The sequence below is a fragment of the Crocodylus siamensis genome, chromosome 4 (assembly GCF_052110815.1).
Source record: "Crocodylus siamensis isolate JL-2025a chromosome 4, ASM5211081v1, whole genome shotgun sequence".
NCBI classification, from domain to species: Eukaryota; Metazoa; Chordata; order Crocodylia; family Crocodylidae; genus Crocodylus; species Crocodylus siamensis.
In genome coordinates, this window is record NC_143398.1 from 143,160,761 (window position 1) to 143,184,974 (window position 24,214).

The 24,214-nt window shown below is 47.7% G+C and overlaps 1 protein-coding gene across 2 annotated transcripts in view; it reads left to right on the top strand.

Moving 5' to 3' along the window:
* Positions 1–15,175, top strand: part of LOC149866658 (natural killer cells antigen CD94-like) — an 85,856-nt gene extending 70,681 nt beyond the window's left edge. For both annotated transcript variants that reach the window (XM_090043995.1, XM_090043996.1), the window contains exons 2-8: positions 2,199–2,274; positions 7,435–7,533; positions 7,996–8,094; positions 12,609–12,776; positions 13,019–13,170; positions 13,835–13,938; positions 14,848–15,175. In XM_090043995.1, coding sequence (XP_089900121.1) covers positions 7,491–7,533; positions 7,996–8,094; positions 12,609–12,776; positions 13,019–13,170; positions 13,835–13,938; positions 14,848–14,965 — 684 coding nt within the window. In that variant the 5' untranslated portion in view covers positions 2,199–2,274; positions 7,435–7,490 and the 3' untranslated portion in view covers positions 14,966–15,175. The remainder of the gene's footprint in view (positions 1–2,198; positions 2,275–7,434; positions 7,534–7,995; positions 8,095–12,608; positions 12,777–13,018; positions 13,171–13,834; positions 13,939–14,847) is intronic.
* Positions 15,176–24,214: the final 9,039 nt, after the last annotated feature.

The window sequence follows — 24,214 nt, forward strand, 5'->3', positions numbered from 1 at the left end:
GAGAGGCTGGATACCTTCAAGTCAGCCGGCCCTGACAATCTACACCTCAGGGTACTTAAGGAGATGGCGAGCATCATAGCCCAGCCTCTGGCACAGATCTTTGAAAATTCCTGCTGCTCTGGTGAAGTGCCCGAAGACTGAAAGAAGGCCAATGTGGTACCTATCTTTAAGAAAGGGAGGAAAGTGGATCTGGCAAACTATAAGCCCAACAGCCTGACTTCTATCCTGGGGAAGATCTTAGAAAAGTTTATTAAAGATTAAAGTTTATTATATAGTCCTTCATGGACTAGTCGACGCCAACGTCCTGAGGGATAGCTGGGACGGGTTTGTTGTGGGTGGCTCTTGCTTGACCAATCTCATTTCCTTCTACCACTAGCTGGTCTATCACCTGGACAAGGGAGAAGAGATTCATGTCATATATCTAGACTTCAAAACTGGCCAACTGTGGCCTTAGGAACACCACGATGTGCTGGCTGGGAAATTGGCTCCATGGTTGGACCCAGAGGGTAGTAATTAATGGAAGTCACTCATCATGGTGTCCTGTGACCAGTGGGGTCCCCCAAGTCTCTGTGCTTGGACCCATATTGTTCAAAATCATTATTAACAATGTGGACATTGGAGTCAGAAGCAGACTGGCCAAGTTCGCCGATGACACCAAACTTTGGGGCAAAGCATCCACACCAGAAGACAGGAGGGCCATCCAGGCTGACCTGGACAGGCTTAGCAAATGGGCAGATGAGAACCTGACGGTGTTTAACACCGAAAAATGAAAGGTTCTCCACCCTGGGAAGAAAAACCTGCAGCATCCCTAGAGGCTCGGCAGTGCTACGCTGGCTAGCACTAGGGAAGAAAGAGACTTGGGGGTCATCACTGACCATGAGATGAACATGAGCCTGCAATGCAATGGTGCGGCTACTAAAGCAACCAAAATGCTGGCTTGCATCCATAGATGCTTCTCAAGCAAATCCCAGGATGCCATTCTCCCCTTGTACTCAGCCTTGGTGAGGCCACAGCTGGAGTACTGCGTCCAGTTTTGGGCTCCACAATTCAAAAAGGATGTGGAGAAGCTTGAGAGAGTCCAGAGAGGAGCCACGCGCATGATCTGTCAGGAACACAGACCTTATGACGGCAGGGTGAGAGCCATGGGGCTCTTTAGCTTGGAAAAGCGCAGGCTCAGGGGTGATCTGGTGGCCACCTATAAGTTTATCGGGGGTGACCATCAGTATCTGGGGGAACATTTGTTCACCAGAGCGCCCCAAGGGATGACGAGGTTGAACAGTTATAAACTCCTGCAAGACCGTTTCAGGCTGGACATAAGGAAGAATTTCTTTACTGTCCCAGCCCCCAAGGTCTGGAACAGCCTGCCATCGGAGGTGGTTCAAGCACCTACACCGAACACCTTCAAGAGCAAATTGGATGCTTATCTTGCTGGGATCCTATGACCCCAGCTGACTTCCTGCCCTTCAGGCGGGGGGTTGGACTCGATGATCTTCCGAGGTCCCTTCCAGCCCTAATGTCTATGAATTCTATGAAATCTATGTTTTCTTTCAGGTTCTCAGAACTAGGGCATGCAGGAGAGAAAATAGTCAACCCCTGTACACAAGCCAATGATGCCATCATTAAACCTTCACCCCAGTTTCTTACCATGGTTCTCACATTGTAAGGGGGCTACAAGAAGAAGGCTGGATTCCCAACGTCACACATGGGCAGCACCTCCCAGAATCTAGGTGCATGTAGCTGCAGGAGGCTGACACTGGTGGGAGTTCTAATGGAGGTTGTGGGGTTCGGGCAATGCTTACTCTACCCATGATGCTGCTGGAGGAGGGCCACATCTCCAAGACCCCTTGTGTCAATGTGAACTTTTCCTTGTACTTCAGTGGCCTTTGTAGAGTCACCATGTTTCAGAAACTGCTTGGCCTATAGCTGGGTTTTGGGTTTTGTTGTTTCTGACATAGGTTTAACAGCTTCCAAACAGTAACAACAATGGGTTCTGATGTTCACGTATCAGATATAATTGGGGTTGTTCAGTTCTGAATGAAAACATCACATTTCAGATTAGCAACTTGAAAGCTTCCTGTGCGGTTTCAGATAGAAGATTTTATCCAGCTAATTTTCCATTTTGTGGCTGGTGCTTCCCATTACATGGCAATATATTTGGGGAGTGACATCTCATCATCTACCTCTTTCTCTGTACACAGACAAGACATGTACAACATTTCGAGTTTTCATCCAGGATCTCAGTTTCTGCCCTAGGACCTACAGATAGAAACAAAGGTAATACCAGTGCCTCTCCAGAGGCTTTCCTTTTTACAAAAGACAATTGCTATAGACACTGTTTATCTGTTGTGCTTATTCCTTAGATAGAAGAAGAATAAAAATGGGAACAAAAAATGAAAGAATTATCTTTGTGTGTGTTTGCAGGTGCTTGTACATATATATGACATTATTCTTATCCTCTTTTATCCAAGAAACTTCCTTTAGCATATGGGTTTTGCACTTGTAGTTGTTCATTTATTTCTGAAGACAAACCTTTTCATAAGTGGCATATAATCTTAGTCACTTAACAAAGTTAACTGATTTCCAGAAATTCTCAGTTCTCATACCTTCTAAGACCTAACCTCTGAAAGTAGTAATTTGAAAGTTTGGAAGGAAATGAATAGCAGAAAGACCATTAACAGTTGGGCTTCAGTTTCATTAAGTTATTGATCAGAGGAAAGCTCTGATAACTTTGTGGTGATACTGAATGTATTGTAGAGTCTAATATTCAACATAAAGAGGTCTTTTATTTTTTCCTTTTTCATTTGAACCACTTCAATATCTGAAATTTTTCAACTAATTGCAAGCTAAGATACATCCCCAATTCTCCTCCTGCACAGTGATTTTCAGATCACCCACTGCTTCCACAGACTTCATGGAAATTAGGGTATTTCTGCATTTTTATCCAATCCTGATTATTCCCTGACAATTAGTCTTTCCACCTTTCTGTATATCAGTACAAACTTCACTGTTGCAAACAGGATTTGGGATGACAGACATGCTTGTTACATGTCTGAATTTCTTCTTCATATTGCACCATGTAATAGTTCTCGGAGGACATAAACAACATGCTCCATATTTTTAAAGACTATTCCTGGCACTTCTAGAGGACTAGAAAGCTGTTCTTTGGTTCCAAGAGTCTTCACTATCATTGTTTATCCCCTGCAACTATCTGTACAACCTCTGCTTCAGATGACTCTTTCATCTCTTTTGTGACAGCATGAACATTTTTTGGCAGCACAAAGGACAAGCAAACACATGTCCATTCCTGTGAACTCACCATAGATTCCCCAAATGTTTGTGTGTGACAACGGTGGTATTAATTTGTGCTGTTATTAAGCAACAGTTATTCGCTTTGTGTTGGCAGAGCCCAGGAAACCCAGAGCTACCAAACTTCTAGATGCACTGAGAAAGTTGTCCTGGTTTGAGGGGGCCTGATCCTGGTCACCTCACAAGTTCCCATGAAGGATTAGGGCTCTCATGCCAGGAGAAAGCCAGGAGAAAGAAGAACACCCACTAATAATTTGTGCTGGCTGTTTTTTCAGGGATTGAGCCATGTGGACTAGGATATCACTTGGGCACCTAAGTCTTCTAAGCCATCAAATATGTGGAAAAGAATGAAAGAATAAAAATATATATCATACAATAAAAAATCAATCATAAAACAATTATAAATATAGAATAAAATAATTATAGAAAATTAAGGTAGGCCCTCAGGAGGTAATCTGGTTCAACACCCTGCTGAAAGTGGGACCATCCCCAACTAGTTCGTTCCAGCAATACTCCAGATGTGGCCTCACTAGTGCAGAATAGCAGGAAATAATTACTTCCCTTGGTCTGCTGGCAACGCTCTTACTAATGCAGCCCAGTATGCTGTTAGCCTTCTTGCCAACAAGAGCACCCTGTTGACTCATATTTGGCCTATTGTCCACTGTAACCCCCAGGTTCTTTACTGAAGAGCTGCTCTTTAGCCAGTTGGTCCCAAGCCTCTAGCAATGCATGGGATTCTTCTGTCCTAAATGCAAGATTTTGCACATTCCTTGTTGAACCTCATGAGTTTTCTTTTGGCCCAATCCTCCAATTTGTCTAAGTCACACTGAATCCTAGTGCTACTCTCCAGCATATCAAATACTCCCCCCAGGTTGGTGTCATCCGCAAACTTGCTGAGGGCACAATCCATCCCATCTTCCAAATCGTTAATAAAGATAATGAACAAAACTGACCCCAGGACCAACCCCTGGGAAACTGGCTGCCAGCTAGACATCGAGCCATTACCCACCGAGCTCAACAATCTAGCCAGGATTCTATCCATCATACAGTCCATTGATCCAACCCATAATTCCTTAGCTTTCTTGCAAGAATGCTGTGTAAGACCATATCAAAAGCCTTGCTGAAGTCAAGGTATATAATTGCCATTGCTTTTCCTGCATCCACAAAGCCAGTCATCTCATCATAGAAGGCACTCATGTTGGTCATGCATGACTTGCCCTTGCTGAATCCATGCTGGCTATTCCTAATCACCTTCTTTTCCTCCAAGTGCTAAGAAATGGATTCCTTGAGGACCTGCTCCATGATTTTGCTGAGGACTGAGGTGAGGCTGACTGGCCTGTAGTTTCTTGGATCCTCCTTCTCTTTCTTAAAGATGAGCACTATATTTGCCCTTTTCCAATCACCTGGGATCTCCCCCGATTGCCATGAGTTTCAATATGGCCAGCAAATCTGCAGTTACATCAGCCAACACCCTCAGCACCCTCAGATGCATTGTATCCAGCCCCATGGAGTTGTACACATCCAGGTTTTCAACTTAGTCCCTAACCTGTTCTTTCACCATTGAAGGCTGTGCATCTTTTCCCCAATCTGTGCTGTCCAGCGCAGTAGTCTGGGAGCTGACCTTGACTGTGAAAACCAAGGTAAAAGGCACTGAGTACTTCAGCCTTTTCCTTATCATTTGTCATTAGGTTGCCTCCCCCATTCAGTAAGGGGCCCACACTTTCCCTGATCTTCCTTTTGTTGCTAACATATTTTCAACAGGCCTGTCTCCAGTTTCATATGGAGCAATCATACAATTCTTTTACTTACAGTGCAACTCCTCCTCCTCTTCTCCCCTGCCTGTCCTTCCTGAACAGTTTGTACCCATCCATGGCCATGTTCCAGACATGAGAGCTGTCCTACCAAGTCTCTGTTATTACAATCGCATCATAGTTTCAGTTGAAATGAAATTGCAGCCATAATTCTAGCACACCAGCTGCTTTCCTGTGGTATTTATATGCACAAGGGGGCACCAATATTGTACAGAGAAGATCTGGGCAAGCTATTCTGCTCTTCACAAGCTCTTACACCAGCCTTTGTGCCAAGAAGCAAAGCTGTTAGCCGCATAGCCTCACCTCAGGAGATCCCTGATCCTCAGGAGATCTTATTCAAGCCATTTTTCAAGCACCCTGGGGACAGGCTTCAAACCCTCTCAAAACAGAGTCCAAGACTACTCATTTGTACTGGTTTTCTATGGGAGCCTGTGGGCAGGGTGGGAGGGGTGGGTGCAAAGTGCTTGCAGCAGCCCCTGCCTCTGAAATACTATGCCAGCTTCTGCTGTGGAAGTTAGTGCTTCCTGAGAGCTGGTGGCTTCTGGCCATGCTGGTTGGCACTGCTACCATCCAGACATAGGGTGGAGGAGGCATTGTAGGACTGAGGTTGAATCCTCATCTGCCTGGACAGAAGAGTCCCTTGGTAACTGTAAATAACAGTGTTTAGCTTGTGGGCACTGCCATGTGAGAGCTCATGCCAGTGAGAAATAAATGAGAATTTCCACTAGACTGCTGGGCTGGCTATTCTGTGACATGTCTCCTGTTGATTGCTGTTGATTGTGATGCTCTTATCAGCTCTAAAATGCTGATTTCAGATGCTAAAATGCTGTACCTCAAGAAATCAGCATCTTAGAGCTGGTAAGAACAGCTACCCGACTTCTTGGGTGAGACAATCCTGTCAGTGCTGTTCCTGTGAAACACAAACACATGCAGTATCCCAAGAAAGAGGTGTCATGGTGCCTCCAGAGCCCCAGTCTGTCATATTTTGGTTAGGAGGTAATATATTCTTCTTTCTAAAAGTCTAGGAACCTCCTTTTGAAGGCTATAGCCCCTTCACTGCTGAGCAAGGTTGGTGATGGCAGCTGAATGTACCCCACCATTCAACACACCAATCTAAGCTGGGGCTGACATGACTTCTAATTACATAAAAGTTCATTAAAAGACAAATGTTTATAATGGTTTGCATATAAACTGTTTGCAGATATCAGAAAACATGGATCACAAACACTGAAGTCACTACTTGGCTATGTCATTCCTGTTCATTCATTCCCCCATGCTCCTATTACATATTATGCTGATGTTCTGATAAGCTTGGGCAGTTTCTGCACACTTCTCACTAAGCTGGATATCTCCTGAGTCCTCTCCTGGTCAGTCTGGTAGGGAAAAGCTTTATTGAAGGTCAGATTCTGATTCCCTTACTCACAGTATGTGGTGCCTTATTCCACAAGTGGGCTGTTGTCATCAATGGGCCTTTTCACATCATGAGGTACTACTCAATGACAATGTTTCCTGTTCATGAGTTATCTGACAGCAGGCATCAGCTTTCAAGAATCTGTATTCAATTTGACATTATTCTGTTTGTGCATGTCCCAGCTTTGAGCTAAATGCCCACTAGTGGTGGGAACTATTGCCTCAAAAATTCAGAACCAGCCATCTAAGAGGTGCAGTACAGTAAATAAAATTCAAAAAGGGAGTAGAAAAAATTGGACAAGCAAATTTAATATGGTATTTTCTTTACCATTTTGAATCTTAAATCAGGATGAGATATCTTTCTAAAAGGAAGGCTCTAGGTCAACAGCAATTTGTGGGTCTTCACACAGGAATTATACCAGGAGTTTCATGGTCTGTGTTACTTTATACAGGAGGTCTGACTACCTGATTATAATGGGTATATTTACACATGCTCTGGCGGTGGGGGGGAGCTTTAATGACAGTGGCTATGACAGCCGCTTTAACTAAAGTGCCCACAGTGTCCTGTGTATGCAATGTCCCATGATTCAAAATGGTGGTGGGGGTACTTAACTAAAGCTCATTCAATGAGCTTTAATTAAGGTGTCCCTCACATCCATTTTAAAGTGCAGGGGTGTTGAATACATGAGATGCAGAGGCTGCTGGAACATACTAAATAGCATGCTCCACCAGACCAGATGAATCAAGTCTGCTCTGATGCACTATAATTACAGAGCATCAGAGTAGCATCCCCACACACCTACAGGCACCCAGTGGTTCTTCCCTGGTCTTACAACATGCAAATCTGTTTTCTCTTCCCCTGGTGATCACATCATAGATCAGTCTTTCTGTCCTTATAACCCTTCAGAAACCAGGAAACAAGAAGTGACATACTCCAGTCTGAAATTTCACACACCTCTTTCCATGCCACAAAAGAAGCAAACACCTACAAGCAAAGACCGCAAAGGTACAGTGCTGTGTGAGACATGCTGGCTCCTCATTTCCTTTCAGCAAGGTTTTCAAGTCACAGATCCTCCCTCAGGTTAAGCATCATAGTTCAGGATCCAGTATGATCTTTGATTTGGCATGGAATCAAATCAAATAACTAGTTCTGGGGACCTGTCTGGGGACCATACTGGGTGAAGTGAAAAGTAGAAAATAACAAGTCAGGCCTGACTTGCAGCCACCAGGTTGAGTGTTTGACGCAGTGTCCTGAAAGGCTATCAGAATTGTTGTGCCTCATTGAGAACATTTAGTACTGTTGAGAAAAATAACCACAATTATTGGACAGGCCTCAGGTGCAGGTGGGTGAGCTAAGGGTTTGGCAGAAGGGCATAGTTGGGAACTCCTTTCAGATCCAAGATTACCAAAGGGGAAGCATGTCCCAGCCGTATCTGTGCTTGTTTTCTCTCTCTCTCATTTCTGATAGAACCTTCTCGTCCACCTTTGCCATGGAAGCTCATTGCAGTGGTTCTGGGAGTCCTCTGCCTCGGTTTGCTAGTAGCTCTGAGTGTCTTGATTAGCATACGTGAGTATTTGCCGGGAATGTGATGAAACGTGACCTGAACATGAACTGAAATACAGAAGGGGCTATTCTAAAAATGTCTTGTGCATTAAGTACGTCAATATATCAGGGAAGGCACTGTCATCTTCCCTGATACGTTGCACTGTCATTCACCCCTTTGTGGAACGTAACAGCTCTCATTTGCTGTTCATAACTTACTGTCTGCAGAACCGTGTGAACATTACCTTTACAACCTATGGCCACCTGAGATGTAGTCACTTGGATTCCAGGTGTTGGTTCAGGCAGGAGAAAATCCAGTGCACCTGATCTTGCTCAACCCCAAAGCACTAGACACACATGTCTACTGGTGCCTATCTTGTTGTCCATCACAGTGAGCATGAGTCCCCATCTGTGCCCCAGCTGTGGAAGGCTGGATGTGGGGAAGATAGCATCATACAAACAGCAGGTCCCTTCTATGGCTTTTTGTCTTCTCTCTCATTTTCCCTCTAGTCAATCAGACATAGGCTGTTAACTCTAACAAGCATCTCAGAAGCAAGAAGCCACAAGCAGCTGAGCTAAGCTGTAGAAGGGAAAGGCAGGCTGGTCATCAGGCCCAAAATGGAAACCCCCATGCGAGGGCTGGGGAACCACCTGAAAGAAAGAAGTGGGTCTTTGGAGGAACCTGAGACCAAGCAGTCAGTGTGGCCCTGCAGGCAGCAGTGAGAGGTGCTGTCAGAAAAGAAGGCCTGCAGAAGGCAGCCTGGCAGGTACCCAGGTCACACAAGAGAGTCAGGTAGGGTGGCCATTGTGGTAGGCCAGTAGGGGGCGTTCCTGCATTGAGCCGCCCACCCCCCTGCGCCCACCCGCCTTCCAGACTCCGAATGCCTCCCTAGGGGCGCCTTATGCTTGGCCGACCCCTCTCCTGGAGCACACTTGCTAGTCTGGGGGTAACGTAGCTGCCACCACCCGGAGAAGGGACTGTCTCGGCCCTGTGTCCTCGGGGAAACACAGGCCTAATAGTCCAATGGGTACTCGACCCGGTACAGGCACTTGGGGCACTTCCCCAAGTCCGGGGGCAAGAAGTAAAGTCTCCCTTAGTCCACAGACCTAAGGGGTCTCTTAGGCTTAATTTAGACCCACCCCTCAATAAGTCTCCCACTCCAGTCAAAAAGGAGAACTTTATTGATTACAAGGGGTAGGGGAAACTAGGGTACAGGATTGAGCAATATCTTAGGAATCCTAAAGAGCAAACAGTGTGGCTGAGGTAGCCTTTTCATCACGCATCTGTGTTACTGCCAGCTAAATATCTAATCAGATTGAGTAGCTTACCCACAAGCATCTTCCAGAGGCTGGTTGAGTTTCCCCTCTGGAGTCTTGGGGTGAGAGAGAGAGCTAGGTTCAGATGGTAAGGTTTCTCTGTCTCCCCTGCTTTGCTGCTGCTTTACCTCATGGCCGAAGAGAGAGCGCCTCCTTCCCCCACCAACCTATATAGCCCCCGTGACCTCATTCACCTGGTCCAGTGGAGGCCAGCCCCAGTTGGCTGTCAGCCAACCAATTTGAAATACATCACCTGTTACCAGGCAGATTACAGCTCCCCAGATAGAAACCCCCCACCCAGGTAATTGATGCAAGTCACATAGGCAGAGGGAGCAGGTTTCCCCCCTCCCTCAGGAATGCAGCCAGCTCAGGTTACCTAAAGAGACAGGCTGAGGTGTGACTCCTTTGTGCTGGCCCCTCTAATCACGTTGTCGCAGGGCAGAGATTTTGGGGAGAAACCAAGGTGGCTTTTTGCCACAGCCATCATAGGGGGCATTCCAGTTTTCTGCTACTCTGCCTTCTGTTCTCTCTTCGTATGAAACCTGATGCCTTTATGCTCTCTATTTTTCTCTTGAAGAGAAAAATAGAGGACATAAAGGCATCCGGTTTTGTATCAATAGAGGACAGACTTATTCCCACACAGATCCGGAGCCTCAGCTCAGAAAGTTCTATATAAATCTTTGAAAAACATATTTTCCTTGTGACTTCCAGTATCTGCCAGGGACTCATCCATCAACCAAGCCTCAGGATGCCTCCCTTGTGCTTTTTGTTTTCAGAGGAAACCTGCGGCAGTTGTGCAAAGAGCACTGTCATGCCATTCATCCGTTTGTGGACAGTAACATCTCTCATTTGTTGCTCATAATTTATTGTCTGCAGAACTGTGAAAAACACCTTTACAACCAGTTGCCACCTGAGATGCAATCACCTGGGGCATTTATACACGTGCTCCAGGAGGCATGGGGGGTGCTTTTATTAGTGCAGCTCCGAGAGCTGTATCAGCATCTCCACACTGAAAAATGTGCAATTGGTGTTTTGAACTAAAATTAGTCAAATGATCTTTAATTTGAAGCTCCCCACTGCCAGTTTTCAGCACGGGGACACTGATACACGTGATGCTGGAGGCTGCTGGAGCGTGGTAATTTCCACACTCCAGCAGACTCAATTAATCAGGTCTGCTCCGATGAGCTGGAATTACAGCACATAGAAGCAGGTTCCCTGCATCTGTATAGCAGCCCCTGGATTCCAGGTGTTGGTTCAGTGGCCACTGATAAGAAGCAGAAGGCAAGACTATGCACCTGACCTTGTCTTTCTTACTTCCAAAGCACTAGACACAGATGTCTACTGGTGTCTGTCGTGGTTGTCCATCACAGCGAGCATGCACCCCCATCTGTGCCCTGCCTGAAGAAGCATGGATGTGGGGAAGATTGCATCATACAAGCAGGTCCTTTCTGCAGCTTCCTGCCTTCTCTCTCGTTTTCCCTCTAATCAGTCAGACATAGTTAGGCTGTTAAATCTAACTAAGATCTTCTGACTGGTCCATTCAACTGTATTTTCCTACTATGACCCTCAAGAACCAAGCTAAACCAGTCCTGGGAGGTGTAGAAAAGGTTTTTGAAGGGATAGTTTCATGTCCCTTTTTTTCACTGGCCTGGGATGTCTTCTTTTCTCTTTCCTGCCTTTTTTCCTCATCGTGGTTACACTAAGAAAGCTACATCTATCCTTCTGCCCTCCCTATCTTCTAGAAACTGAGGAACAAAGTACATAACTCAGGCTGCCAATTACACTACAATCTCTACAGAGATACCCAACATACCACTTAATCTTTGAACTATTACTTCTCAAAACATTGATCCAAACCTTTAGATATTTACTTATAGCATGCTTATAATTGCTTCTCGGGCTTAAGCCCATCTCTTGCTTAATTCAAATTGTGAAACTCACCACATGCTTAATCTTATAGGCTCTTCAATATACCAAACCAATGAGACAGTGTGAGTCAGAATGGTTGGCAGAATTGATTGCCAGAGGGCTGAAGGCTGGGATGTAGGCACAGTAGCTATATGGGGCAAGAGGCTCACTAGGGAGAAAGCTAGACTAGTATTAATCCAAGGAGGGATGAAGCCTGGAAAGAAGCTGAAGCTTGGTACAGGAGGAAGCCAGACCAGGAAGAGGGTCAGGAGCTTTGAGGGATAGTAGGATTCGGTAGTTGACAGGTGAAGCAGGAACTTAGATGTAAGGATGGAAGGAAGCCATAAACAGCCCTTAAGGCAGCTGGTGCCAGGAGACACTGATAGGGCCGGGGGGGGGCCCACATAGGGCTAGAAAAGCTGGACTGGGGTCAGCTTCATGCAAGAGGAACCTGCTGGCTAAAAATAAGCTACAGTCAACTCTGGGACTGTGGGGCAGCCTCCCTTTTTACAAAAAAAATGATTCCATCAAGGGGTGGCAGGCAAGAGGAAAGGGAGGGTACCCCGAGAGGCTGGACTAGGGTAGGAGTTGGCAGTCATGCAGGGGCATCATAGCCACCCCTGGGGCCTGGCCCTGTCAAAGAAACATTATAGATGATTGTACTAAGGAGGATTTGAAACAAGAAAAATGACATGACCTTATGGCTGTTTATGGGAAGTGCCTTCACAGAATTAGGGCAGCATGGGGAAAAGCAGCGACGTGCACAGGTGATGCCATGGAGACTAGGGTCTGTGGACAGATGCCCAGAGAACATCAGGGCTGCATGCACTGGCGATGTGTAGGGGGTGCACATTCACCCCCTGAGATTGGCAGTGCATCCCCTGAGAGAAGTGCCACAGATGCTGCTGGCGGCACCTGCAGGTGGTCAGAGCTCACCACCTCCAACCCCTTCACCGACAACACCACTGCGGCCACCTGTGGGAGCTCCCTACTTGCTGCTGATATGTGAGAAGCAATTGTTGGTTTTTTAATATCCTTTCCTAGACCAATTCCATTGTGGGAGAAAGAGTTGGTCCAATAAAAGATATTGCTATCAAATCCTGCTTCTCCCAAGATATGCATCTGAAACAAAGATGGGGGACTTCTGAAATGAGACATACAAGGAGTTCAGTGACATAGCCCTCAGGAAAATAGTAGGCCCATACTAATTTTTAGCTCCTCAGCTGTCAAAATGAAATTTTAAAAATACACATAACTGAAGGAAAAGACAACATTTCTTTATGTCTATGTGTTATTCTCATTGTGGATTTAAGTTCTTCAGGCTTCCAATGAAATGGCAGAACAAAATAATACACTTCTTAAGCAACAAGAAATAAGAAACAACCACACCCAATTGCAAGAATCTCTGAAAACCTGCATGCAGCAAAAAGCGGATCGTCAAGACCAGTATAACACACTCGCTGATGCTTTGAAAAAGAAAGGTATTGATGGGTGCTCAATATCCTACCACTTTTGTGTTTGGATTTATGGTGGGTAAGATTCCTGTTTTTCTTGATGAAACAAGGGTTGGCTACTTTTATTCCCACACAGATCCGGAGCCTCAGCTCAGGAAGTTCTATATAAATCTTTGAAAAACACATTTTCATTTTGACTTCCAGTATCTGCCAGGGGTTCACCCATCAGCCCAGACCCCAGATGTCTCCCTTGTGCTTTTTGTTTTCAGAGGAAACTTGTGGCCATTGTGCAAAGAGCTGGATTCAGCATGGAGAGAGGTGTTACCATTTTAGTAAAAACATGAGGACATGGCCTGACAGTAAAAAGTACTGCTCCTCTCAGGGCTCCAGCCTGCTGAAGATTGAAGACAAGGAGGAGCGGGTAGGTGACTCTTTCCCACTCTTTTACCTTTCATTACTGGGTGTTAGGGGAAGTACAATATTGTATTGACCCACTCAGCTGCCTTGGCCTGAATTCTTTGCTAAGGCACCACAGGCAAAAACTCAGGTTCAGGACACAAGAGAAGGGGTGAATAGAAACCCAAAAACCTCCTGTCAGACTTCTGAAAGAGTGGGCAACATGTCTGGGCCTGGAGGGTTAGGGATAGAGTGACCTACCTATACCATGTGTCCCCATTTGCTTCATGGTAAATCAGGGTAACTCCACATACATCCCTTAGGTTTTCCTTTAGTTTTTGACCTGCAGAGAATAATGCTGAGTTCATGCCACTGTTTCTACAGAAGGGCCCTTTTTGTGTCTTTTGATGGCATCCCTCTGGCTGTCTTTGGGATTTAATTGTCCTGCTGCCAATGATTTGGTGTCACCCTTCACTTGGAGGAGTCCAGCAATTGGGATGATTCTGCTCTTAAGGCAGAGGATGCCCATGGATTTGGACAGCATCTCCATGACATCAGGGGACATTATTTTGGACATTACCCCTTGACTAACAGCTCCTAGATCAGATGCACTGCCTACCTGCTATAGTCTGGCCTGGACATACCCTCTTCCAGGAATGCAGCTGAAGGGCTGGGTCTTGTTTCCACAGGATTTCATAACAGGCCTGGCATGCATGCACTGGATTGGGCTATCCCATGAGAATGTTTCTTACGACTGGACATGGGAAGATGGCGCAGTTCACTCCACTCACCTGTAAGTCACTGGCACACTAGAAACTGGTTGCTGATGCTCTACACTTTCACGTAGCTCTTACACGGTATGGGCTATGGCAGTGAATAGGCATAAAGATCACAGAGTGCTCCCATGATAAGACCCAATTCAGTCCTGTGCAACAGAGAATCCTGCAAGAAGGAAAGGTAATATTCTGCAAGAAGGAAAGGTGAGATGCTCTGGAGACTGTATAATGTAAAAAATTATAGTATGAGATAATTACATAAATGGACATGGCTCTTTTTGCCAAGCCTGCATATTTTTTCACAATATCACAGGCAGCTGCAGAGCTCTGTTAGAACAATTCCTGGGTATAGTGGGAGCTGTATGAAACCTTGGTGAAGGCAGTATGTCACACAGCTGCCCTTCCTCCAAGGAAATGTAAAAAGCAAGCGAGCTCCTTGAGGGAATGAATAGATGGAACAAGAGATGGCATTCAAGAAAAACCTCATCACCACCTCTTGAACTCATGCTCAAGACTGGGACAACTCAAAAGCCCCTGTGTTTGGATATCTGCTTTGGTCTAAGGGGTGACAAACTGAGTAGACACACTCAGAGACTTTACAATGGGATATTGTACGGTACTGATATCGACTAAGGATAGCACTAAGTTTACGTTGCATAAGGAGACACAAAAAGCCCTTCCAATGATTATCCTGAACATTGAGGGGACCATCTCACATGAACTTGCTATGGGAGAGAAAGGGAGAGAGAAAATTTCCAAATGACAAAGGACTATTTCTCAAAGATCAGTTCCCTTGATATTCATTTCTGTGAAGGGAAATTCATGGGTAATGAGACCCAAGGTTTAGCACTTAAATGTACTGCCATGGTTGAATAAATTGTTCAGTCTGACAGAGCTGCTTCTAAGCGTGATTCTTTCCTTCTCAGGTTTCCAATAAGGCCTGTGCAGGATGGAGGGTCCTGTGCTCTTTTTCATACTGGAAATGCCTTAGCCTATAACTGTGCTGAAGATTTCCGCTGCATTTGTGAGAAACCAGCCGCTTAATGGAGGTGCTGCCCCTGGCATGGGGAGGAAATGAGCCTTCAAGAGAGACATTTACTGGGGTGCTCCACGGATGGAGAGAAATTATCTTGGAACGTGTCACACTAGCTTGGAGAGGGAGAAGCTGTAACTTCAGATGCTAGAACCAGTTCTTTCCTGTGCCCCAAGCTTGTCAGAGCCCACCCGATTTGGGACTGCCAATCTCCTTTTCGACTGTTCAGGATTCTGCTTACAGTAGCAACTGCTTCATAAATACTTTGCTATTGACACAAATTCTGGTGTACTGTTTTTTTTTTGAGAATATTGGGTCTACACATTCATTTGATCTGAGATTAGTTTACTTGTGAATAAGCTACTCATGAGTAGAGGTCCTGGGCAGCCATCTACACATGCAGGGCCATGGGAGTAGATTTGCTTATACTGGCTGCTCCAACTTCCTGGGGCCTGCAATGGGCTCCAGGCTCCCCCTGGGTGCTAGCCCAGGTGCTGGCAGGGAGCACAGGGCCAGGAGACTGCTGTTTCCTGGCCAGGGTTGGGACACTGAACCCTGCCCCCAGGGAGCTGCCTGCTGCCAGGGTGGGGTCCCTCTGCCCCAGCAGCGTGGAGCTCCTGGTCCTGGCTCCCCAGTCCAAGCCCCATTTTGCTCAGGCTGGAAAATAAGAATCTTCCAGCACTGGCCCCACAACCACACAGCTGGTGCTGGGAGATAAGGATATCCCAGCACCAACTCTCTGATCGTGATCTCGGAGTAGAAGGCTTAGAGCTCCCTGCTGCCAAGGTGGGGGGATATAGTCCCCATCCAGGCTCTGGCAGCAGAGCCCACCCTGGCAGATGGACCCAGGTAGATCCCTGGGACAGGGAGGAATCTCCTGCTCCCTGGTGGTCGCTCTGGTGGCTGGGAACAGATTTGCTCCTGGTCAGGCATCTACTTGAGTGCTAAATATACACATGATTAGCAAGGTTTACTGCACAATAGGCATGTGCATGTGTGGATGCACATGCTTACTGCACAGTTAACTACACTACTGCACAGTAAAGTGACTTGTGTAGACACACCCACTGTATTCCTGAACAACACTGTCATTCATATTCAAACACTGCACATGAGTTGAGGGTCTTGAACAGGGGCAGGCAATTATTTCAGGCAGAGGGCCACTTACTGAATTTTGGCAAGCTGTTGAGGACCACATGGGTTGCTCCGCTCCTTGACAGATGCCACGCCCCCAGGTCATTATCTTGTGACCAGAAGTCCCACCCTCTAACTCCAAACATTTGCCACCAGAAGTCCCTCCCTTTCCCCCCAGAAGTACTCCTTTCAGCAAGGTGTTTTGCCATCTCAAAATCAGAAAAATACCAAATCATATACTAAAAATTGAACCTGTACAGCATTCATTAATTTGATTTTTAAAAAAATGTTTTTGCCCTGATTTAGATGTGTTTTGGTAGTGTACATAGAGGTGATTGCACAATAGCTTGTGGGGTGGGGACATGGGGGGTGGGTATGGTTTTGTGGGGGGCTGTGGGTGTGTGGGAATGTGGGGTGTGGAGGAGTGTGTAGGTGTGTGGTGGGGGTTTGTGGGGGTTTTGTGGGGGTGAATGGGTGTGGGGGTGAGTGTAGGGTCGGAAGCATGTGGGTCTGTGTGTGGATATGTGGGGTGTGGTTGGGTATGGGGTTTGTGGGGAGTTGTGTGTGAGAGGGTGGCTGAGGTGTGTGAGGAGGTGTGGGTGTGGGGGTCTGCATGTATGGCAGTGTGAGGCAGGGTGTGGATGCATGTGTATGGTGGGGTGTGCATGTGGGACTCACCCTACGAACACACATACTCACACAAACACACCCACACATACTCTGTCCTTCCCTCATTGCTCTCTCTCTCTTCCCCATCCCTCCCTTTCTCATTGCAGGGATGCTTGCACCCCCCACTTGCTTCTGGCCCTGTGCTCCTGTGGTCCAGCCATGCAGCCAGGAGCCATATGATGCAGGAGAGGCTGGTGGGTGGGCAGGGAAGTGCTGAAATCAGCAGCAGACAGGAGCAAGCAGACACATGGGAATGCAGTGACAGCTGGGCAGGAGTGCAGGGTGGGGCCTGTGCCGGTATCCTGGGGCTTGTATCAGTGGGGCCCAGAATGGGGCTAGCAGGGGCTCTATGTAGCTAGGTTGGCTCCTCTCTCTCCCTGCTGCCATAGCTCAGCCCAGCCCAGCTCCATAGACCCCTGTCAACCCATGCCCTGCACTTCTGCTACCCAGCTCTGGGCCCTACTGCTGGCACTGGCCCTGGGACACTGGTGTGGCCTCATGCTCCCACCTAACTTTCACTGAGCTCCCGTGTTCCTGCTCACTCCCACTCCCCCCACCCCCCACTGCTACTTTCCTCACTTTTCTGCTTGCTGCTGCGGTGCTCCAGCACCACATGGTTCCTAGCTGCATGGCCACAACCACAGGTCCCAGCAGGAGCCAGCCAGCCGGCCCCAGGTACTGGAGAAATCACCTGCAGTCCTCCCCAGCTCCACATTCTTATCTGAATTTCTCTCTCTGGTGCAGGGAGGCAGGAACAGCTCCACAGTCCCAGGCCATAAGCCTCTGCTAGGAGGGGGACAGGGTTGTGGGGGGGCGGGTGGGCTTTGCTCCTGGGTCTTATCAGCAGGTTCCTCTGGGTCCTACTGCCTCAGGCTTCCATCACAAGCAGCCAGGAGTAGATAAATATTAATTTTCTAAATTTTTTAGGGGCCCTTCAGGCCAGAAAGAGGACTGCAGGCTGTATTTTGCCTTCCCAGGTCTTGAACACATGACATGCATGAGCAAGAGAAACACAAGGACCACTGCTGTGGGGGAGATCTCACAGCTGGGACCAGCATACAACCTATTTTATCTGTCTCATGGGCACATAGGGTATGTGTCATACACATGCAGGGTGACATGTTTTCCTTCATAGGCCTTGTTTGCCTCATGTTTCTCGGGTTTTCAGGAATCTGAACAACAGACAAGCCCCCATCTTTATGACAATACTATGAGTAAGAGACAAGCTATTCGACCAGGCATGTCCAGAACCAGAGAGCTCATGCAGCTTGAGATAAATGGATTCTGTGTACAATGTTTGTGCACATAAAATAAAAAGTTCCCATGTTTCGTCTGCCAGATAGCAGTTCCAGGAGGTGATGTGGGTTTACTTTCTCACAGATTCTTCCAGACCCATATTTAGCTGGCAGTTTTGTCCAGGAGGTGAAATAACATCACAGGCCATACTCTTGGCATGCATGAACTGGAACAGCACAAGTGACATTGGAATGGCTCCAATGATTCACCCCAGCTGGGGATGATGTCTCACCCAATCTGACTTGAACTGCAGCTTCTTAGCCAGCTGGGAGAGGCAAGAGGGTGGGAGAAACCCTGAGGGACAAGAGGGACCTGGGAGAGCCCCAGAGAGCAGGGGGGAAGCCCACAATGGTGGGGTGTCACAGAGCACTCAAGTGCCCTGCACCTGAGAGCAGAAAACAGCTGGGAGAGACCCCTAGTGGCAAGAAGAGGGAGGCCCAACTGCCAGTCACCAGAGCAGCTGGAGTAACAGGTGCTGGTTGCTGGGGGGCAGCTGACAGGAAGGGGCAGGGCCTAGCCCATATAAGCCCAGGTGGGAGGTCAGGAGGGGCTCCACAGTAGCGTGGGGACCCTGGCGCCAGAGAGGGTGCAGCATTTGGGGTGCATTGGCCCCAGCCCCAGAGCAAGGGGGCAGTGAGAAGCCCAGAGAGAGGGCCACGAGGAGCCCCAGAGCAAGGGGGAGGGCTGCAAGAAGCCCCAAGGAGGTAAAGGAGAGGGCCAAGTCACAACAGGGCTCAGGTCAAAACCACATCAGTACCATCTGCGAGGCTTGGGCTGTGGTGTAGGGGAGGAAAAGGAGTTGCAGATAGCGCCCCCTGGCACTGGGGTGCATAAAGTGGGCAGCCTCCCACTAATTACATCAATCAATTAATCAACTAAGATCAAGGCATGTCAGTCGAGTAAGCAGGCGGTTGGCCCATAACAGGAGGGTGGCGTCATCAATAGAAAGGTTCCGATAGCAATACTCCTGTCACAAAGGGGCAGGGAGGAATTCACTGAGTCTGTGATCTACGAAAGCACTCAAGTCCTTTTCCATAGGGTTGCCATTCACTCTGGTGTCCCCCATTTTGAATTTTTGTTTTGAATTCAAGGGAATTCTTTAGTCCTGTCTATTCAGCACTGGTGAGGCCACATCTGGAGTACTGTGTTCAGTTTTGGGCTCCCCACTACAAAAAGGATGTAGCAGAGAGTGACAAAAATCGTGAGGCAGGTGGGGAACATGACTTACGAGGAAAGACTGGGGGAACTGGGTTTCTTTAGTTTAGGGAAGAGGAGACTGGAAGGAGACTTAATAGCAACCTTCAACAGCCTAAACAGGGGTTCAAAAGAGGATGGAGTTAGGCTATTCTCAATTATGGCAGATGACAGAACAAGGAGTAACAGTTTCAAGTTACAGCAAGGGAAGTTTAGGTTAGATATTAGGAAGAATTTTCTCACTAGGAGAGTAGTAAAGCACTGGAATACGTTACCCAGACCGGTGATGGAAGCTCCATCCTTGTGGGGGGGGTTCAAAACCTGGCTAGTCCGATTTTGAGTCCCCTACTAAAGGAAGGATGTGGACAAATTGGAGAGAGTCCAATGGAACACAATAAAAATGGTGAGGGGGGTGGTGCACATGACTTCTGAGGAGAGGCTGAGGGAATTGGCTTTATTTAGTCTAGAGAAGTGAAGACAGAGATAATTTAATAGCAGCCTTTCAAGAGGATAGAGCTAGATTGTTCTCAATGGTGGCAGATGACAGGGCAAGGAGCAATGGTCTCAAGTTGCAGCAAGGGAAGTTTAGGTTAGATATAAGGGAAAACTTTCTCAAGAGAAGGGTAGTAAAGCACTAAAACAAATTACCTACAGAGTTTGTGGACTTTCCATCTTTAGAAGTTTTTAAGATCTGGCTAAGCAAAACTTTAACTGGAATGATCTAGTTGGGGATAGTCCAGCTTTGAGCAGGGGGTTGGATCAGATGACCTCCTGAGGTCCCTTTCAACCCTAATCTTCTAAGAAACTCTGATTCTATTAGTCAATTGTCCCTCAAGAATGAAAGATGAATTTTGAATAACAAAGACAAAAAAAAGCCTCTAGCCTTGCCCTTGCCCCCACCCCCCCCCAGCTCCATCCATGCTCTGCCACCTCTGAGAATCAGTGCGGGGGATGAGAGGGGCAAGGCCTAACCCCCCTGCTCTGTCCTCTTCATCCCTGCCGTCATGACAGCGTTCCGCCACGCTGCCACCACCTCCCATCTGTAACACTCCTGGAGCATCAATAACCAATCAGAATAATCCAACAATGTTACAGACAGACAGATGGACTAAGCCCTTTATTATATTAGTATGATCTCATGTTTCTGGCATCATAACTCACCAGCAATAAGCAGCCAGGAGCTGGCCTACAGAAATCTGAAATGCCACACTACCTCTGAATAGCAAGAGAAACAAAGATCTAGGAACAACAATACTGTCTGTTACTAAATGGGTGACTTTGTACTTTCTGTTTTACTAATCAAACTAACCTCATTTTCCAGAAACTGGATACTTGGAGTTGTCAAGTAAAACCTTTCCTCTCTCCTTTGTGCCATGCTGTGCAGGGCTGACAGTACTTTGGACCAAAGCAGCTGGGCATTGAGGAGGGCTCACAGCTCTGGCAGTCAGGACAAGTACCCATTTGCTTCAGGAACACTGCTGTGCACAGTGATAAATGTGACCGTACTGGAGAGCCGCCAGGCTGCAAGTGATTCTTACATTTCTGCTTCTGCTGGACAAAAGCCATCTTCATCCAGCTCTCTGGATTATAACATTGCTCACCCATAATTCCATGGGTCTCTTTGTTTAAAATTCATAGGTTGTGATTTTATATAGGGTAATAAATACTCTATCTGTGCTCTAGGAAGTGGGTTACAGTCCTATGCTTGGCAAAAGAATTCCACTGACAGACTGGCTCAAGCAACAGGTCACCAGTTAGCAGTCAGGTCCAGATATATCTGAGGCAGTTGTAAAATACCCCTTAGTGGCGTAACATGCCTCTAGCGGAAACTACTTCCTAAGACCTGTTAGTTTGCATAGACGTCATAGCCAGAAGCATGAGAATTGGTGGCATTTCCAAAATTCCCCCAGTCAAGCCTCTGCCAGAAATTGTGATGCCCCTGGACATTTTCTTTTCCCATGTACATGCCCAATCCTCTTCTAACTCCTCCCTCAGGGATAGATTTGCTCCCATGGGTATAGCTGATAGAAGTTTAGATTGGTGTTGTTTTCAGGTACCTGGAGATAATGTAGCTGTTTGCCTCAAGGCTTCAATTCTTTATAGCTTTGGCATCTAAATGGTCCACATAGGACTAAATTTAACACCTCAAGGCAGCCACATGCTCCGTGGTTTTACACCAGTCTTCTGGAAGACCCAGGATCAGATTACCAGCTGATGTTTCACTCTCAGACCTGTTTGCAACAAAAACAGCTACACACTTGCAGGGTTTTTTTTAACTTTGCAAGCAAGTGGTTCCGTGCAATGCAGGAGAAAACATGACAAGAGCCTCCTATTACCAGGGTCTAGTTTGGCTTTGTGTTGCTGCTCTAATAAGCATGACAAGCAAGTGCACAGGCTATAATGATCCCAGCCAGTAACACTTGATGCTTTCTCCTGCCCCCTCTCCCCCCCACGACTGAGAGAGAGGTCCAATCATGAACCAAATGCCATTGCAGGGCAAGGAGACAGGACAGCTGCTTGTCCAACAGGGAGCCAGGGTGCTTTAGGAGCTATGGGGCAGGGCCCTCCTCTGTTGCTGACAGCTCCCAAATTTCTGAGATCCTGGTAAAGCTGGAGCAGGCAAGATGAGGAGATGTTGCTTGAAGGAGCTGGCAGGAGCCTGACAGTGGTACAAGCTGTCTGGGGATGAACAGTGTGGTCTGCAGGGGCTAGAGGAAGCAAGTATTAGACAGCAGAACAGGAGAGTCCCAGAAATGGGAGAGAAGGACAGGTTCAGAATCAAAGCTTGAGAAAAAAGGAAGAGAAGGAGACTGACCCTGCATCCCATGGGCATCACCCCAAGCACTGTGCAGACTGCCTGTTGGACATGTCCAGCCTTCCAGGGTTTCTACTTCCAAGAAGTGCAGAGACTGCAACCCCTCGGTCTGCTTCCAGGAAGTATAGAGGCTGCAACCGCTTCACAGTTAAATTCAGGCAAGCTTTATGTTCTCAATCAGCTCTTTGCACATGGATCTGGATCAGTCTTGTAGCAGCAGACACACTGGGCCAAATTCTGCCCACAATTTCATCAGTTGGCATTGACTTCACTAGTATTTACTTCAGGGCAGAATTTGGCCTGCTTTCTCCCTACATGGTAGATTCTCTAAATCTCCAAGGTAAAAGCACTCTCTAGGCCTTCCGGTGCATCTCACAGCTGATGTCTGTTGTCTGTCTCTCAAACATAGTGCTTTTGATGGCGTACAGCAGGGATTGGCAACTCCTGGCACACGTACCATTAGTGGCACTTGGAGACATTTTTCCCGGCACACTGGGAGGCATGCAAAGAAATTGTTTTGTTTTGTTTTTAAAGTTGCTGCTCCGGGTTCTCCTGTGTAGCTACAAGTCCCAGCGCTGCAGCAGGCACCGGGGCAGAGCCAGGGGAGAGCGGGCAGGGCAGCTGCCTGTGCTCTACTGCCCCCACCCCTTGCTCCCAGGCTGCACCCTCCAGGCCAGCTGGCTCCTGGAGGGAACTGCCCAGGCAGGCAGACGCTCTGTCCCACCTGGGGCACCACTGAGGTGCTGAGTGCTGGGGCTGGGTGGTCAGGACAGGGTCTGGGCAGCATCGGGGGAGGCAAGCCAGCCCAGCCTTGTTGAGCGCTTAGGAAGGCAGGGGCTGGGCGGGAAGTGGGGGCTCTGTGGGCTCTAGCTGTGGTGGGTGGGCAGGTGGGGGTGCCCAGCAGCACCTGTGGTGGGGCGCCCGCACAGCTCCTCAGGGATGGTTCACAACCACCCTGCACACGTGGGGATGCTGCCTGGCTGGGGCAGGACGCTGGGCTCAGGGCACTTCCCTCTCTGGGATCACTAGGAACCCCCTTGGAGCCTGGGAACAGCCACTGCAGCTGCCTCAGCCTGCCTGGGTCCCAGCCTTGCCCACCCGCAGCTCCCCTCAAGGGGCCAGGGCTGGGGCAGGCACTGCACAGAGACACTGCGCTGCAGGCTCCCAGCTGGCTCCCTGCTGCACCGGCTGCGGCAGCTGTTCCCAGAGCCCAGGGAACAGCGTGTGGCTGTAGCTCCCACTAGCAATGCACCCGGCACACACAGAGACCGAGTAGGAGCCCCCTGAGCCCAGCATCCTGCCCCAGCCAGGCAGCGTCCCTTTGTGGGCAGGGTGGCTGCGCCCCATCCCTACGGAGCTGTGCAGGCCAGCTGGGCCCCCCCGCTGTGGCCCGAGTAGTGGAGCCCTGGGGCAGCCCCGTTCCCTGCCTGACAGCTCCCTATTTACTGTCAAAAATAAAGCTAATAATAAAAAAGCAACATTAATGATTATTAATAGTATTTAATATGCAGTGCATCTTGCCATGAACCCCCTCTGCCCCAGTTTTTTTTTTTTTAAAGCATGCCAGCACTCCAGCACCTTACAAGGTACACATTGTGGTTTTTTCAGCAACTGTTTGAGGATTTTTCCGTATCGGTTCCAGGAAGAGGTGATATGTCATAACCAGTGGTGTGTGATTCATTGGGTGGGGGGCTTTCATCTGGCAGCAATTCTTTATGTGGTATCTGGGTGACTCTTTCAAAAGTGTGATCAATCTCTCTGGATGAGTGTCCTTGTTGAGTGAAGGCCCTTTTGAGATTTCAGGTGACAATCATGGGTGTTCTCAATGAAAATTTGGTGGTATTGGAGGGCTTGGCTGTATATTACAACTTTCTTGGTATTTTAGGGTGACTGCTGGTTCTGTGCAGATGTCTTGGTCTGTGGGTTTCTTGTATATGGTGGCCTATATTTTACCAGTCTGGATAGTGAACATCGTGTCTAAAAAGGAAATGTTGGTGTTGGAGTATTCCAGAGAGAGTCTGATGGACACACTACACATATGACTACAAACAGCAGCTCTAAACACATGGCTTTTCTGAGAAACATCTAAATTATTGCAATCCAAATGGAATCCCTTTATTGCACAGAGCGCTGGGCATGAAACATGGTGCTG